The 16,568-nt window shown below is 40.2% G+C and overlaps 1 protein-coding gene and 2 long non-coding RNA genes across 5 annotated transcripts in view; 1 reads left to right on the top strand and 2 right to left on the bottom strand.

Annotated features, from left to right (window-relative positions):
- LOC139567107 (zinc finger protein ZFP2-like) overlaps positions 1 to 16,568 on the bottom strand; it is a 79,722-nt gene that overhangs the window by 8,860 nt on the left and 54,294 nt on the right. The window contains exons 1-2 of one of the 3 annotated variants that reach the window (XM_071388596.1): positions 8,942 to 8,976; positions 1,391 to 1,919 (exon numbers count right to left, since the gene is read on the bottom strand). The exons of the other annotated variants lie outside the window; for them this stretch is intronic. Of the exons in view, the coding sequence (XP_071244697.1) occupies positions 1,391 to 1,673 (283 nt within the window). The 5' untranslated portion in view covers positions 1,674 to 1,919; positions 8,942 to 8,976. Of the gene's footprint in view, positions 1 to 1,390; positions 1,920 to 8,941; positions 8,977 to 16,568 lie in introns of those variants that run through there. 3 annotated transcript variants of the gene reach the window in all.
- Positions 2,249 to 3,104, top strand: LOC139567123 (uncharacterized). The gene is made up of 2 exons (XR_011673232.1): positions 2,249 to 2,376; positions 2,603 to 3,104. It is a non-coding gene; the product is annotated as an uncharacterized lncRNA (long non-coding RNA).
- Positions 3,448 to 9,737, bottom strand: LOC139567120 (uncharacterized). Its single transcript, XR_011673228.1, has 3 exons — positions 9,115 to 9,737; positions 5,153 to 7,865; positions 3,448 to 4,952 (listed from the first exon to the last, which is right to left on the bottom strand). It is a non-coding gene; the product is annotated as an uncharacterized lncRNA (long non-coding RNA).

Genomic DNA, 16,568 nt, shown 5'->3' with positions numbered 1-16,568 from the left:
GTTGTTCCCCTTGCTCTGCATGGGTAACGCTGCTTTGAGGGTGGCTGTCGTTGTGTTCCTGGTTCGAGCCCAGGGAGGAGCGAGGAGAGGGATGGAAGCTATACTGTTACACTGGCAATACTAAAGTGCCTATAAGAACATCCAATAGTCAAAGGTTAATGAAATACAAATGGTATAGAGGGAAATAGTCCTATAATTCCTATAATAACTACAACCTAAAACTTCTTACCTGGGAATATTGAAGACTCATGTTAAAAGGAACCACCAGCTTTCATATGTTCTCATGTTCTGAGCAAGGAACTGAAACGTTATCTTTCTTACATAGCACATATTGCACTTTTACTTTCTTCTCCAACACTTTGTTTTTGCATAATTGTTACATAACATACATAACATGTTTCATTATTTATTTGAGGCTAAATTTATTTTATTGATGTATTATATTAAGTTAAAATAAGTGTTCATTCAGTATTGTTGTAATTGTCATTATTACAAATAAATAAAACATTTTATTATTTTTTTTATTATAATTTTTTATTTTAAATCGGCTGATTAATTGGTATCGGCTTTATTGGTCCTCCAATAATCGGTATCGGCGTTGAAAAATCATAATCGGTCGACCTCTAATTATGACATCATGGATGAATGCTAGAATATACTATATAGCCTAGAAACCTGGTTAAACTATCATTATGACATCATGGATGGCCAGTCCTTGTATTCATAGTGTAGTGAATTCTGGGGGTAGCCCTGAGCTGAACTCAAACCTGTGTCCAGCGACTGTCAAGCCAACACCTTATAACTGTTACGCCAAGATGTCTGAACTTCTTGACGAGGTCGCTAGGTGTTGGGTTACGGTTTCTACAATAGCGTTCCCTATGATTTTGAGAGTGGTTACACTTCTCCTTCCCCCATCCCTCAGCTGTTCACCAAACCAAGTCTCTGGGCAGCCATTTTGTTGCTGTTTAAAAAATCCACACAACCCAGCATTCTGCAGTTCAAACAATAACAAATATGTCATTCCCCCACTGTTTTGCTAATAAGATGATTATGGGGTTGGAGAAATGTAACTACAGACAGACAGACCTATGGATGCAAGGACTGACCATCCATGATATCAACATTATAGTTTTAACCATGTTGAGGCTATACAGTGTTGATTTACATTGTTTCTAAACATTAGAGTAAAAAAAGCTTATTTGGGGATCTGATGGGGTACAACAGTTGAACTAAGCTCATGAAGCATGTGTTATATTCTTCAAGAATCAATGGCTATAAATAAAGAATTAAAAAGTCACAATATGGATGTAGCAATTGCAGATTTCCGCTTTAACACCAAACATCAGTTCAACTGCAGAGTTTGTGCCTCTGTTTATAAGACAGTACTTACTAGTGTTAATCAGGGAACGGTTTCTCAAAACCATCTTATGGCTAAATTCATCTTTAGAAACATTGGATGCCTTAAGATGCGTTTGGGAAACAAGGCCCAGATATCCAGTTTCCTTCTCTTCTTCCTCCTCCTTTTTCGATGTAACAGTCATCTCCCCCTCCTCCTCTTTCACTCTGAACGCATCTTCCTCTTCTTTCACAGTAACGGCCTCACTCTCTACTTCTTGTTTTACTGTGGTATCCTCATCTTCTTTAGCAGGAGAAGAGTAGCTTAGTGAACTCATGGTCAGAGATGTTAGCTAGCTAGGCTAATGCTAACTTAACCAGCCCGCTAGCTGAATAATAACAACAACACCGTAAATATGAAATTAAATCGGATAACTAACCAAGACGACAGAAGTGGTTTTAAAACACAGTGGCTAATAAAAACGAAAGCGTCTAAAGAGCTTTATTGGTTCAGCTATTATGTCTAGCAAGCTACGGAGGTGGCTGACTTACTGTTGCTGCTGTTGAAAGAAGCGTTCAGTCCCCTAGATTATACCTCACACTAACAGCATTGCCTTAAAGTCTCATACCGCCATCTGCTGACTGGAGTGGGTAACGCAGCTGAGTAAAATGTATATTTTATTTTCAGACAAAAAGTTAAAGGGTAGGAATCAGGGACGTCGCTAGAACTAAAATATTAATTATCCCCCCCTAAATAAATCAATATCAGTCAATATATTTTTTCTGTGATTTATTTTTTTTGTCAACCGTTCCATCGCATCTTAAACTTCTTACCGGACCGGCACTAGGACCGGGGGAGGGTGCTGCTGCACTAGTGACTGTTAGACTTTCTTCAGCAAAGAAATACTAGGAGAGAGGGGAATCCCTACACAGAACTGAACTGGATAAAAAGATGGCGGACAGAAATACTAGGAGAGAGGGGTACCCCTACACAGAACTGAATCAAAGATGGCGGACAGAAATACTAGGATGGAAGCAAATGTAAGGGATTATAACGTCATAACTAATCATGCAAAAAAACATGTACAGTTGACAGGAATGTTAGTTCATGTAGAGACAAACGATTATGCTTTTTTTTTTAAATAATAGTTCATTTACGAAAATCGTGATTTAGCCAGCTAGCTGACTAGCTAACATTAGCCAGCTAGCTGGCTAGCTTTATGGGTGTTGTGACAGGAGTATGAAATTGTAATTCTGGTTGTTTTAGGGACTCCTGAAACAACCAGCAAACCAGGCTGTCGTTTTGGGAAACAGTGGATGTATAGAATCTAGCTAGCTGAAGAATTTTGTAATACAATTTTGTAAGCTTGCCTTGCTGATATTTGCCATGCAGATAGATGAAATCACGTAGCTAGCTATGTTCTTGCTTATTGTGCAGTGGCTGATTAAAATCCCTGTATGCCCATGGATGTGTAGCTAGCTATCTAGCCGATCTGTGTATGGACCCTAACGTTTGGTATACATATTAGTTTACAACCTAGCTATGAACCTCAGCTATCATAGCCAGTCGTATCAACTTCAAAACAGCCTGAATGACATTAATGAAGCCTATGGATTGAGTAGAATATAATATCATGTTGTGCCAAGGATGCAAGTCGTATATACATGTAGTTATTACCATGCATGAGATCCCCACATTGTAGCATGTACATTTAATATATTCACTGATCATGTACTCTACCTTGGCAAATAAAGGTGCTGTTCAGGTATGAATGTCTTTGAGATTATTTTTCAGTCATATCCAATACCAGGAGTATCAAATTCCAGTCTTTGAATGACGCTGTCTGCATGTATGTATTACAATTATACACTTGGTCCTGGGACATCAATGGTTACACATTGTAACTAATAGACTAGAAACAGGATTTAACTAGTTAATTCATATATACAGAAATATCATGTTTAAAAACACAACACTACACTTCCTATGCATCATGTAAATACTCTAACACTGGTTCATCTCAACATCTAATGCCCTTCATCTGCATTGATCTGATAAAAACAGGATAGGTGGAGTATTTAATCAAATTACACTTCATTTCAACAAGTAGAGAATGTGAAATGCTTTATTGAAAAGCTCATTATCCAAGTGTTATAAATACAAGTTCAATCTGTACTTCAATGCACATCTGTTGTGCATTATGAAAGAGGAGGTGAGAGAAGTGTAAAAGACAAAGGGAAAGAGGTAAGCACATAGGAGCAGGGAAGGCAACACATGATTAATGAATCACAGTGCTACCTAAATATTCTCTCAGTTCATCACAATTACATAATAGTGTCTCTAGTCGGTACAAAGGTTATCTTAAAAGAGGGTGAGGTGGCGATGATGGGACTGGGGGTTGGCATCCTCTCACATCAAAACATATCTGTAGACGAGAGACAGATGGAGAGAGAGAGCATGTTTAAGCCTTGTGTTTTTAGTTTTTATTCTAACATTGTTAGTCATCAATCAGGAGGTGAAATGCAAAACTGACCTTGGATCATTAACTCTGGGACTACTGCATCTATCTGTATTTCAATGTAAAGCATCTCTTTAATAATACTTCCTGTTGTCCTGACCAAGTGACCTCTCAACTCTGATCATGATGTGCCCTCTATGTAGCCAGTTCAGATGCAGGAGGGGTTCACCGACACAGCTGATATAACCTAGAGGATTTAGGGAGAAGGGGAGAGAGGGATGAAGTGAAGGAGAGAGACTGTTATTGAGAAAATAAGGTAGTTAAAGCGACAGTGTTCAACAGGAATCTGTGTGTGGCCTCACCTGGAGTCCACACCACACTAAGTGGCTGCAGAGTACTTTATGCTGAAAAACATGAACGGACAAACAATATAGCGTAGTTATAGAAATAATTAAGTGTCTTACTATTCTCCATGGATGGTCCTCTTGCCTATTCTTTGAAGGTGGAAGGAGCCACAGTTATACACCTGAGCCTGTTTACTGCACAACACAATCCATCAATCAGATTGATACATGAGTGTGTAGGTGTGGGTTATAGGGTGTCTAATTGTTCTACATTTTTTCAATATGGGTGATTTAAAATAGCCTGTTTTGTTTTTGCACAGACATCACACCCTTACCTAAACAGCACCCTCATATGAGAAGTAGAAATCAAAGGGAGAGAAACTAGGAATTGAATAACTGCAGTTGACATAGCTAAGTAAATGGAAGAATACTTATTGCAATGTGAATGGCTCTTAAAAGAGCCTTTGGTTGTGCATAGTGTAGTCTATGGTGTTGCCAGGGAACAGCACCCTCTTTGAAGAAGTAGGAGGTGAAGATCTCCTGCACACAGATTGCCTCTTGCTGCGTTGTTGGACCCCATCCTTGAAACATCCTGCAGAGCAGCAGACTCCTCCTCTGGCACACGACGGAGAGCTGTAGATCCCCTCCTGGTCCTCGTGTCCATCCTCATGAAGTTACGCAGGACACAGGTAGCCTTCACACACCTGAATTCCTCCAGGAGGCAGTCCCAGATGACCCTGGTCACCCAATCTTGCAGTGCCCTACATGTTAACTGTAGACAATCGTTTTGAAGGAATCTCCAGTTACAAGGTATCTGTAGGAATATGGAAGACAATGTAATTATTAGACTTTTACATCCCCAGGTCATTGTGGATTACTAAAGTATAATATCCCTGATAACAAATCATGATAACATTGGAATGATAGATGCATGGGCACACATATGTGCATGTGTAGCATGTGACAATAACAGGATCATATCAAGGATAGCATCACAAATGAATACATAAATACCACTTGAAGCTTGATGATGAGTTGATCATTTGAATCAGCTGTGCAGTGCTGAGGCAAAAACAACTATGTGCCTCTCTTTGAGTCCCCAGGACTGAGAACCAATGCTCTTCATTGGGACCTCTTCATATGTAGACTGGCTTTCATAGCGCTTTATCTGAGGACAGAAAACCTCACAAGAAACAGACTTCATTGTAGTCAAATTACACCACACTGAAAATTATGTTACTTTTATCTCCGTCCTCACTTCTAGGGACAGGAACTACACAAAAGTACCTGCCCTATCCAGAATAGCCTCCTCTCTCACTGACAGTTGGGGCTGCTATCCTTTCACCCTCCCTGGCTGTTAGTTAGCTACCTGCAAATGCATTTGGAGTTTGTTTTTTACAGTGATAAATAGATAGCTAGCTAATATGAAGTTAGGTAGCTGGTGATATTTAATTCACTTATCTATCTATACAGTATTTGAAGTTGGTTAGATAGCTAGCCAACTAGATAGCTCATTTAACAGCTCATTTGAGTTAGCCTACACTGTAGCTAGTTAGCTAATAATACATCGTTTTTTTTTTTTACATTTTCAAAATCTGTTTACATACTTACTTGAATAGGTTCTCCCAGCCATGTGGACAACTGGAAACAGGGCAGCAAAGTTTGTCACCAGAGCGTTTTAGAGGATATTACTATTGAACTATGTACCCATTTAATAACCAGACCTTCATACAAACTTGCTCTGCTGAATTCTTGACTGAGTCACAATGGGCGGCCTAAGCGGAATCTAGTCCATCTGCTGACTGGACGCAGTTGAGTAAAATGTAGATTTTATTTTCAGACAAAAAAGTTAAAGGGTAGGAAGTGTTACGCACGCCTCTGAGAAGAGGGAACGCAACTCCCTGCTGCAACTCAACTCCCTGTGAAGTGTAAGAGGTATGGACTGTTAGCGTGAGTAAGGACGACAAAGGCAGATTTTACCGTTACTAGGATTTATTTCCTTACGGTAATATGGGGAAAAGGGGCTGGACGGAACCAAAGCAAAGAAAGTAAATATCAAATCTTCCCCCTTTCCTATCTAACCTGCCTACCCACTACTTACCTATCTTAGCACCACCTGGTGCCCTAACTAAAATACAGGGGGTGGTCCGCCCAGGTCTTACCTAGTGTGCCTAGACAATGAATATACTACGGGTATATGCATGCCCGCGGGCCTCTTGCCTAAGCACTCCCAAAGTGCCTTCTCCTTCCCCCCTGGGAACAAATGAAACAGAACAATTATTAACAAACAATTTCAATAATCAAAACAGTGCGTCCTATAACACATAAGACATAACCAATCAGCTCCCTCAGCAACAACTTATATGGTACATACCAAATCTGAGAAACAACCAACACTTTATCACAATCAAATTCTCAAGCAAGGTTCTCTCTCTCCAATCTTTCCAAAATCTTCTCTCTCTAATGATTTCTCTCCCTCCACAAAAAATCTCTAATTTCCTGAACAGAACACTGGCTTTTATATTCCTTAGGTGGCAAAGGTAATTCGTGTCAGCTGCTTCTTGACGAGGGGGCGTGGTCAGCTCTACAATTATCAATTAGCCATGGAGAACTCAGGAAGCTATCTCCTGAAACACACACTCAAATACATACCACAACACAGAAAACTGGGGAACGTAACAGGAAGCATGAGTTTTTACTCACCAGTGTAACAACACAGTGTGGTTAAAGACTTAGTAACTGAGTTGTAGTCACGATCTGGTTACCTACAAGTACAAACAGTTATGTTTTTCTTTGAAATTCACGAAATTAAAATTAACATTTTAAATGTTTTCTATACTCAAGTATTACAATTGTTTTTTTTAGGGGTGTAGGGTGGAAGCTGTCTCCGCGTAACAGGGAATTCCTGTCCGTCAGCTTCCTGTATAGGTCTGTGCCAAAGCCACCCCCCTCCCTCTTAATCAACATGTCCAGATAACTTGTTTCATGCACATCAAAGGTGAGGGTGAATTTCAGATGTTCACTGCTTGTATTGATGAAGGAGTGGAATCGATGAAGTTCCTCTGCTGTCCCCTGGAATAGAAGGAACACGTCATCAATGAGGACTTTTTCAGAACCTGATGAGGCGCTCGAATGGATTGTTAGGGCTGACAATCACATTCTTCTCAAACAACCCCACATACAGATTGGCATAATTAGATGCTATTTGTTAAACTGCAATGACCATAATGACCTGCGTGTCTACTTGTCTTGTCTGTTTATTTTACACCTGCTATGTAAAAGAGACAGAAGAATGCACAATGGTTTCTGGGATTCTTGGGACATCCGGTAGGGAACCCTAACCTTAAACCCTAACCTTAACCCTTTTAAAATGTCAACTTCAACGGGCTAGGAACGTCCCACGGATGTATCTCTACTTGAAAATACACAATCTAAGTGATTGACAGCTGGTATTCAGCAGTCATAAAACCTTATTTACTTTAATGAACTACTAAAATAGTGATTTTGTCAGACAGCATAGACAGCAGCTCTACTCTTTATTGACTGACTGATCCATTCATCCCTCTTCAGCCTTCCTCTCTGAAGACCCAGTGAGGTTGGAGCTCAGTCAGAGAGCTGTTGAGGGACTGGTTATGAGCAAACACCTCTACCAGGGGCTTGAGGTGGCCTCCCACAGCTCTGCTTATGTCATGTTCTGTGGCCTTGCCGTTCCATTTCTTGACTGCCCCTGCAACACAGAAAGAAACACATTTAGACATATTATATACAACACTCAGGAATATATGAATATTGGCAGTTCCCAGGAGTGATTGGCTGGTTAGATGGATGTCATGTTCCCATCAAGTGTCCATCAACTCCTGATGCTGAGAAGTACCGTAACCATAACAACTGGTTTACCAACAACTCCTGATGCTGAGAAGTACCGTAACCATAACAACTGGTTTACCATCAACTCCTGATGCTGAAGAGTACCGTAACCATAACAACTGGTTTACCATCAACTTCTGATGCTGAGTACCATAACCATAACAACTGGTTTACCATCAACTCCTGATGCTGAGTACCGTAACCATAACAACTGGTTTACCATCAACGTAATGCATTACAGGAAAAAAACGAATAAATACATACACAGCAAACAGAAGAACAACAACTGAAAGACTCATGAACATTTCAAGGAAATGCCTTTGATTAACAAGACTGGATGCTACAACCCAAAATATAAGCTTGTTTTACTACATTGTTGTTACATTCGCCAGCAAGAAAAACAGAAATGTTCCTTAAATAGAAGAGGGAACTAACAAAGAGTCACTGACAACAACCACAACTAAACATGTGGGGTTTTAGGAGGCCTTCTGAAAGACACTATGGGGGTGTCCGCTGAAAGTTGACTAGTAACAACAACTGGGATCTAAAAGACACCCACCACGAGACCCACTAAATCTGCCCAAGAAGAGGGAAACAAAAGAAAAACCCACACCAAACTTAAAGACGCAAAACAAAAAGTTGTTGACTCTCCACATCTATCAAGACAACTGGAGCACTGGGCCAGACACTCTTAAATAGAACCTGGACCAGCTCAGGTGAAACACCTTCCCACTAACGAGATGGACAAGCCAGCACAGGTGTAACACATACTGACTAACGAGGTGACACCAATCAGTGCGTCCTACGTGCTAACGAGCTAGACATGCTAACGAGCTAGACGTGCTAAAGTCCAACCTCAAAACATAAATGGAAAAACCAAAGCCCGTAAAACCTTCCCCCTTAAGACAACAAATATATCCTATATTTTTTATGGACAAGTTTGCTCACCACCAACAGAAAACAACGTCCATTTCACATTACAATCAACTACAATGCTTCACCAATATAAACATGGTTGTCAACAACTGGCTGCCAACAATTAAAAACAATATTTCTAAATAACAGTATTATTTTCTTCAAATGTTTCTTTATAGAATCCAAAAACTCACTAGCTTCAAGAACTCTAGTCCACTTTTTATTTAACCTTTATTTAACTAAGCAAGTCAGTTATCTCCTCCTCTTCATCTTTCAATGTGACAGTAATCTCCCCTTCCTTCTTCACTCCAAAAAATGCATCCTCCTCTTTCTCTTCCGCCTCTTCTTTTACTGTAACAACGTCCTCCTATTTCACTCTGAACGAGTCTTCCTCTTCTTTCACTGAAACGTCTTTCTCTTCTTCTTTCACTGTAACAGCCTCACCCTCTACTTCTTGTTTTACTGTGACATCCTCTTCTTCCTTCTCCTCTTTCACAACAATGTTCTGCCAGAGACCCTCTTTCTCCGTCCAGCATACTGACCTCATGTTCGGGGATGTTAGCTAGCTAGCTATCATTAGCGACTAGGCTAGTGCTAACTAAACCAGCCAGCTACTATAGCTGACTAATACAAAATAACGTAATATTAAATGAAATAGGTTAACACGTAGATACTACAGAATTGTGTCTAAAACACAGTAGCTAATATACATCGAAAGCGTATAAATAGCTTGAATATTTCGGCTATGTTGGCTAGCAAGCTACCGAGGTGGTTGACGAACTGTTTCTGAAGAACCGTCCACTAGATTATACGTCGGGCAGCAGCATCGCCTGAAAGACTGGAGTGGGAAACGCAGTTGAGGATCACAATTTATTTTCAGACAAAGATTATTTTAAATGGATTTAATTAAATAATACTATTATATTGAGACATACAAAGACAGGAATGTGTTGATCGATTAGTGCGAATAAAAAAATGTTTACTACAGCACATTTAAGGCAGTTTCATTAAGTCAAACTAAATCTAAATAAGTAGCTAGCTACTGTAGGTCTATACTGCCCCTACATGGTGTAACACTACATCATGTAGATGTATATAATGAACAGACTAGGTCTATACTGCTCCTACATGGTGTAACAATACATCATGTAGATACAGTGGGGAGAACAAGTATTTGATACACTGCCGATTTTGCAGGTTTTCCTACTTACAAAGCATGTAGAGGTCTGTAATTTTTATCATAGGTACACTTCAACTGTGAGAGACGGAATTTAAAACAAAAATCCAGAAAATCACATTGTATGATTTTTAAGTAATTAATTCGCATTTTATTGCATGACATAAGTATTTGATCACCTACCAACCAGTAAGAATTCCGGCTCTCACAGACCTGTTAGTTTTTCTTTAAGAAGCCCTCCTGTTCTCCACTCATTACCTGTATTAACTGCACCTGTTTGAACTCGTTACCTGTATAAAAGACACCTGTCCACCCACTCAATCAAACAGACTCCAACCTCTCCACAATGGCCAAGACCAGAGAGCTGTGTAAGGACATCAGGGATAAAATTGTAGACCTGCACAAGGCTGGGATGGGCTACAGGACAATAGGTAAGCAGCTTGGTGAGAAGGCAACAACTGTTGGCGCAATTATTAGAAAATGGAAGAAGTTCAAGATGACGGTCAATCACCCTCGGTCTGGGGCTCCATGCAAGATCTCACCTCGTGGGGCATCAATGATCATGAGGAAGGTGAGGGATCAGCCCAGAACTACACGGCAGGATCTGGTTAATGACCTGAAGAGAGCTGGGACCACAGTCTCAAAGAAAACCATTAGTAACACACTACGCCGTCATGGATTAAAATCCTGCAGCACACGCAAGGTCCCCCTGCTCAAGCCAGCGCATGTCCAGGCCCGTCTGAAGTTTGCCAATGACCATCTGGATGATCCAGAGGAGGAATTGGAGAAGGTCATGTGGTCTGATGAGACAAAAATAGAGCTTTTTGGTCTAAACTCCACTCGCCGTGTTTGGAGGAAGAAGAAGGATTAGTACAACCCCAAGAACACCATCCTAACCGTGAAGCTTGGAGGTGGAAACATCATTCTTTGGGGATGCTTTTCTGCAAAGGGGACAGGATGACTGCACCGTATTGAGGGGAGGATGGATGGGGCCATGCATCGCGAGATCTTGGCCAACAACCTCCTTCCCTCAGTAAGAGCATTGAAGATGGGTCGTGGCTGGGTCTTCCAGCATGACAACGACCCGAAACACGCAGCCAGGGCAACTAAGGAGTGGCTCCGTAAGAAGCATCTCAAGGTCCTGGAGTGGCCTAGCCAGTCTCCAGACCTGAACCCAATAGAAAATCTTTGGAGGGAGCTGAAAGTCCGTATTGCCCAGCGACAGCCCCGAAACCTGAAGGATCTGGAGAAGGTCTGTATGGAGGAGTGGGCCAAAATCCCTGCTGCAGTGTGTGCAAACCTGGTCAAGAACTACAGGAAACGTATGATCTCTGTAATTGCAAACAAAGGTTTCTGTACCAAATATTAAGTTCTGCTTTTCTGATGTATCAAATACTTATGTCATGCAATAAAATGCGAATTAATTACTTAAAAATCATACAATGTGATTTTCTGGATTTTTGTTTTAAATTCCGTCTCTCACAGTTGAAGTGTACCTATGATAAAAATTACAGACCTCTACATGCTTTGTAAGTAGGAAAACCTGCAAAATCGGCAGTGTATCAAATACTTGTTCTCCCCACTGTATATATAATGAACAGACTAGGTCTATACTGCTCCTACATGGTGTAACAATACATCATGTAGATGTATATAATGAACAGACTAGGTCTATACTGCTCCTACATGGTGTAACAATACATCATGTAGATATATATAATGAACAGACTAGGTCTATACTGCTCCTACATGGTGTAACAATACAGCATGTAGATGTATATAATGAACAGACTAGGTCTGTACTGCTCCTACATGGTGTAAAAATACATAATGTAGATGTACACTACCGTTCAAAAGTTTGGGGTCACTTAGAAATGTCCTTGTTTTTTAAAGAAAATCTCATTTTTTCATTTATCATTTATAAAAACCTGTTTTTGCTTAGTCATTATGGGGTATTGTGATGTCATTATGGGTTATTGCGATGTCATTATTGGGTATTGTGATGTCATTATGGGGTATTGTGATGTCATTATGGGGTATTGTGTGTAGATTGATGAGGGGGAAAAGATTATTTAATCCATTTTAGAATAAGGCTGTAACGTAACAAAATGTAGAAAAAGTGAAGGGGTCTGAAAACTTCCGAATGCACTGTGTATATAGGGGCAGTACTTTGTGACATCACTTCATGAAACAGGAGGTACAAATATATAACATATAACACAATATCAACATTCAATGTATCAAAATATATGACCAAGCTGGAAGTGTAAACACCAGCCCAGCCACAATCTTAGAGGTTCACTGATGATCAACCTCCTCCTTCACATCTGACTCCTGATGATCAACCTCCTCCTTCACATCTGACTCCTGATGATCAACCTCATCCTTCACATCTGACTCCTGATGATCAACCTCCTCCTTCACATCTGACTCCTGATGATAAACCTCCTCCTTCACATCTGACTCCTGATGATCAACCTCCTCCTCCACATCTGACTCCTGATGATCAACCTCCTCCTCCACATCTGACTCCTGATGATCAACAACCTCCTTCACATCTGACTCCTGATGATCAACAACCTCCTTCACATCTGACTCCTGATGATCAACCTCCTCCTTCATATCTGACTCCTGATGATCAACCTCCTCCTCCACATCTGACTCCAGAGCGTCTTCTTTTTTGGGGAATCCCGATGGACGTCATCCAATAGGCCGTCATCACCACCACCGCCCACAAGTTAATTGTCTTTCAGGTTATCAATGGGAAGAACATTAGTAATATGTCCTGTCTTGTAACTTGTCTCGTTCAATAGATTAACATTGGCAGGTGCATAGGGAGAAACCCCATTAAATGGACATGTGTTCACACCTGCCCAGACCCACTTGAACACACCCCCATCTCCATTAACTACACCACACCTGCTCAGACCCACACCTCCATCTCCATTAACTACACCACACCTGCTCAGACCCACTAGAACACACCCCCATCTCCATTAATCTCCGGGATTTGATAAATCCAGCCGTTTAACTCGACACGTATTGTTTGGGAAGAACAATTCTACTTGACAGATATATATATTTTTTCGTTCAATTTATCCAACTAGACAGCATTCCTCAAACATGAATCCGTCGTGTGGCAGATGCGGCACAATCGTGTACCCCACGGAAAAAGTGAATTGTCTGGACAAGTACTGGCACAAAAGATGCTTCAGCTGTGAGATCTGCAAAATGACTCTAAACATTTAGAATTACAAAGGCTTTGAAAAGAGACCATACTGCAATGCACACTACCCCAAGACAAACTTTACCTGCGTGGCCGACACTCCCGAGAACCTCCGCCTCAAACAGCAGAGCAAGATTACACCCCTGAAAAAGGGGGGAAAGAATCACGACTGTGATACGTAATGTTACCTCATTGAAACTTTTAGTGCAATGAGAAAAAGACCGCGATTTCTCCGTGAACTTGAGTGGAGACCAGAGCAATCGATCTCAGGCTCATAGATTAAGAGCATTTAGTAGATCACAGATTGACACTTTTACCCACGACAACATGAAGTAATCAACATAACGTTTACACATTCCTCTCACAATTCGTACCCTTTGTATGCTTGACGGATTTTAACACAATTATATAAATGTTATCAATCTATCAACTAATACTGAATGCATGATCTTCTTAACCTTAGATGTTTTAAGATCCTCACATACTATGAATTTACTAATACTTTTTAATGTATAACAGGCTATTAGTATTTCCTTTAACCTGTCACATGATGTTGTTAATGGAGATGGGGGTGTGTTCTAGTTGGTCTGGGCTGGTGTGATGTAGTTAATGGAGATGGAGGTGTGTTCTAGTGGGTCTGGGCAGGTGTGATGTAGTTAATGGAGATGGAGATGTGTTCTAGTGGGTCTGAGCAGGTGTGGTGTAGTTAATGGAGATGGGGGTGTGTTCTAGTGGGTCTGGGCTGGTGTGATGTAGTTAATGGAGATGGGTGTGTGTTCTAGTGGGTCTGGGCAGGTGTGATGTAGTTAATGGAGATGGAGGTGTGTTCTAGTGGGTCTGGGCAGGTGTGATGTAGTTAATGGAGATGGAGGTGTGTTCTAGTGGGTCTGGGCAGGTGTGATGCAGTGAATGTTTGTATGATGTTGTTGTTTGTATGTGTATGTTTTGTATTTTATAAAATATCAAATAAAATATTTTTAAAGTCCCAATGCAAAGTTACAATTCACTGTTCTATTTTTTGGAGTTATTACATTTAACCAATCATAATTCAGAAGAATGCCAAAGTCAGGTGTGATGTAATATGGAGGAACAGCCTGTTCCCTGTGATGTAAACTACAACAGATTTTACCATCCGGTAACTTGTTTCATGCACATCAAAGGTGAGGGTGAATTTCAGATGTTCACTGCTTGTATTGATGAAGGAGTGGAATCGATGAAGTTCCTCTGCTGTGCCCTGGAATAGAAGGATGAAGACTTTTACAGAGCCTGATGAGGTGCTAGAATGGATTGTTAGGGCTGACAATCACATTCTTCTCTAACAACCCCACATATAGTTACGCATAATTAGGCGCTATTTTTAAACTACAATGACCATAATGCACTGCACATCTACTTGTCTTGTCTGTGTTTCTTTTACACCTGCTATGTAAAAGAGATAGAATAATGCATGATGATCAATGCTATCTGGAATCACTGGGACATCCCTACCCTAGACCCTAACCTTAACCATTTTAAATGTAAACTTCAACGGGCTACGGACGTCCCAAGGATGTATCTCTACCTGAAAATACATGATCTAAGTGATTGATAGATGGTATTCAGCAGTCATAAAGCCTTATTTACTTTAATGAACTACTAAAATTGTGATTTCGTCAGACAGCATAGACAGCAGCTCTACACTTTATTGACTGACTGATCCATTCATCTCCCATCCCTCCTCAGCCTTCCTCTCCTCTGAAGACCCAGTGAGGGTGGAGCTCAGTCAGAGAGCTGTTGAGGGACTGGTTAGGAAGAACATTTCTACAGCCAGAGGTGAGAGGTCACACATGGTTTAGATGGTAAATATTTATGTCCCCTTAGCGGTTCATCACGTAAGCAAAAGGGAATATGTTCCATCAATCTATGTTTATTTACATTAGTGCAAATTGTCCACTGATATTGGTGTAATTTATGAAAGTTATGAAAGTTAATATCCTTTCAGGCACACACATTTGTTCTTTGATATTATGAAGGTAATTTGTGTCAAATGTACTTTTCCCCACTCATTCACACCATCTCTTTACATTGCTTATGCATATTCGGTGGCCAGACTCAAATTCCCGAACACAATGCCCATCCTGGTAGATCTGAACTTAATGCAGCTTGGAGTGTTCGGATGACAGAAGTCACATTTAGGTGCCAGGTGTAACTGAGGCCATAGATGCTCCATATCCATTACTTAAAGTAGTTTTATATAATATGACTAAATGTGTTTATTTCTGTGTTGCAGGGGCAGTCAAGAAATGTAACGGCAAGGCCACAGAACATGACATAAGCAGAGCTGTGGGAGACCACCTCAAGCCCCTGGTAGAGCCGGGGGTGGTGTTTACCACTCCACCACGCCTTCAGCAGGCTGGAAAAGTGGGATTGATACTGTTTGATCCATTTGTTTGTTTCAGTTTTCAGTAGTTGAATCCTTTGATGTATTGTTGATTTCAACATTTTTCATCTTCAACAAATGGGTTGGTTGAAAAGTGATACTTAACGTACATACCAGGCACTATTTTAAACTGTTTTTCATACTAAGATGTCAATATAGTGTATGGTCCAAGGTAGAAGATAGCATGAAAAACAGTATAAATTCAGTCTAAGATGGACCAAGATATGCCTTTGCACATATTTGTTCGTTGGTTTAGCAAGAGTCTGTTGATTGGTTGGTGACTGGGTTAATTTGTTTTTCAATATGATCAAATCAAGCTTTATTTATATAGTACATTTCAGACATGGATGCAACACAATGGCGTCACAGGAAAATAAAAAATGAAATAAAAAACTGAAATATTTAGTACACAACAAACAAAAACTTAACTGAAAGACTGAGCATTTTAAGGAAATGTTATTGATTAAAATATTAACAATTGAATGCAACATCCAACACAAAATATAAGCTTGTTCTACTACATTGTTTGTTGTTACGTTCCCCATCAAGAAAACCAAAAAACTAAAGTCAAACTAAATGTTACATGAATTGTAAATATGAATGATCAAAACCAAATGTACACCCCTTTGTTAATATATATTGGCAATAATTCACTTAGTGGTGAGGCATGGAATAATAAAACATGTATCTTTTGTCAGGCTGGATGTTTGAAATATGAGGTGATTTGAGTCATGCTTCTTCAGTAGTGGAATAAAGACAATTAGCACTTGAATGTTGTCAAGAAATACTGGAGTGATGTAAGATTGTTAATAAAATTGATTATACT

The sequence above is a fragment of the Salvelinus alpinus genome, unplaced genomic scaffold (genome assembly GCF_045679555.1).
Source record: "Salvelinus alpinus unplaced genomic scaffold, SLU_Salpinus.1 scaffold_44, whole genome shotgun sequence".
In the NCBI taxonomy this organism is placed as follows: Eukaryota; Metazoa; Chordata; class Actinopteri; order Salmoniformes; family Salmonidae; genus Salvelinus; species Salvelinus alpinus.
The sequence above is the reverse complement of the archived record's forward strand: the minus strand, read 5'-3'. Positions and strand labels throughout refer to the sequence as shown.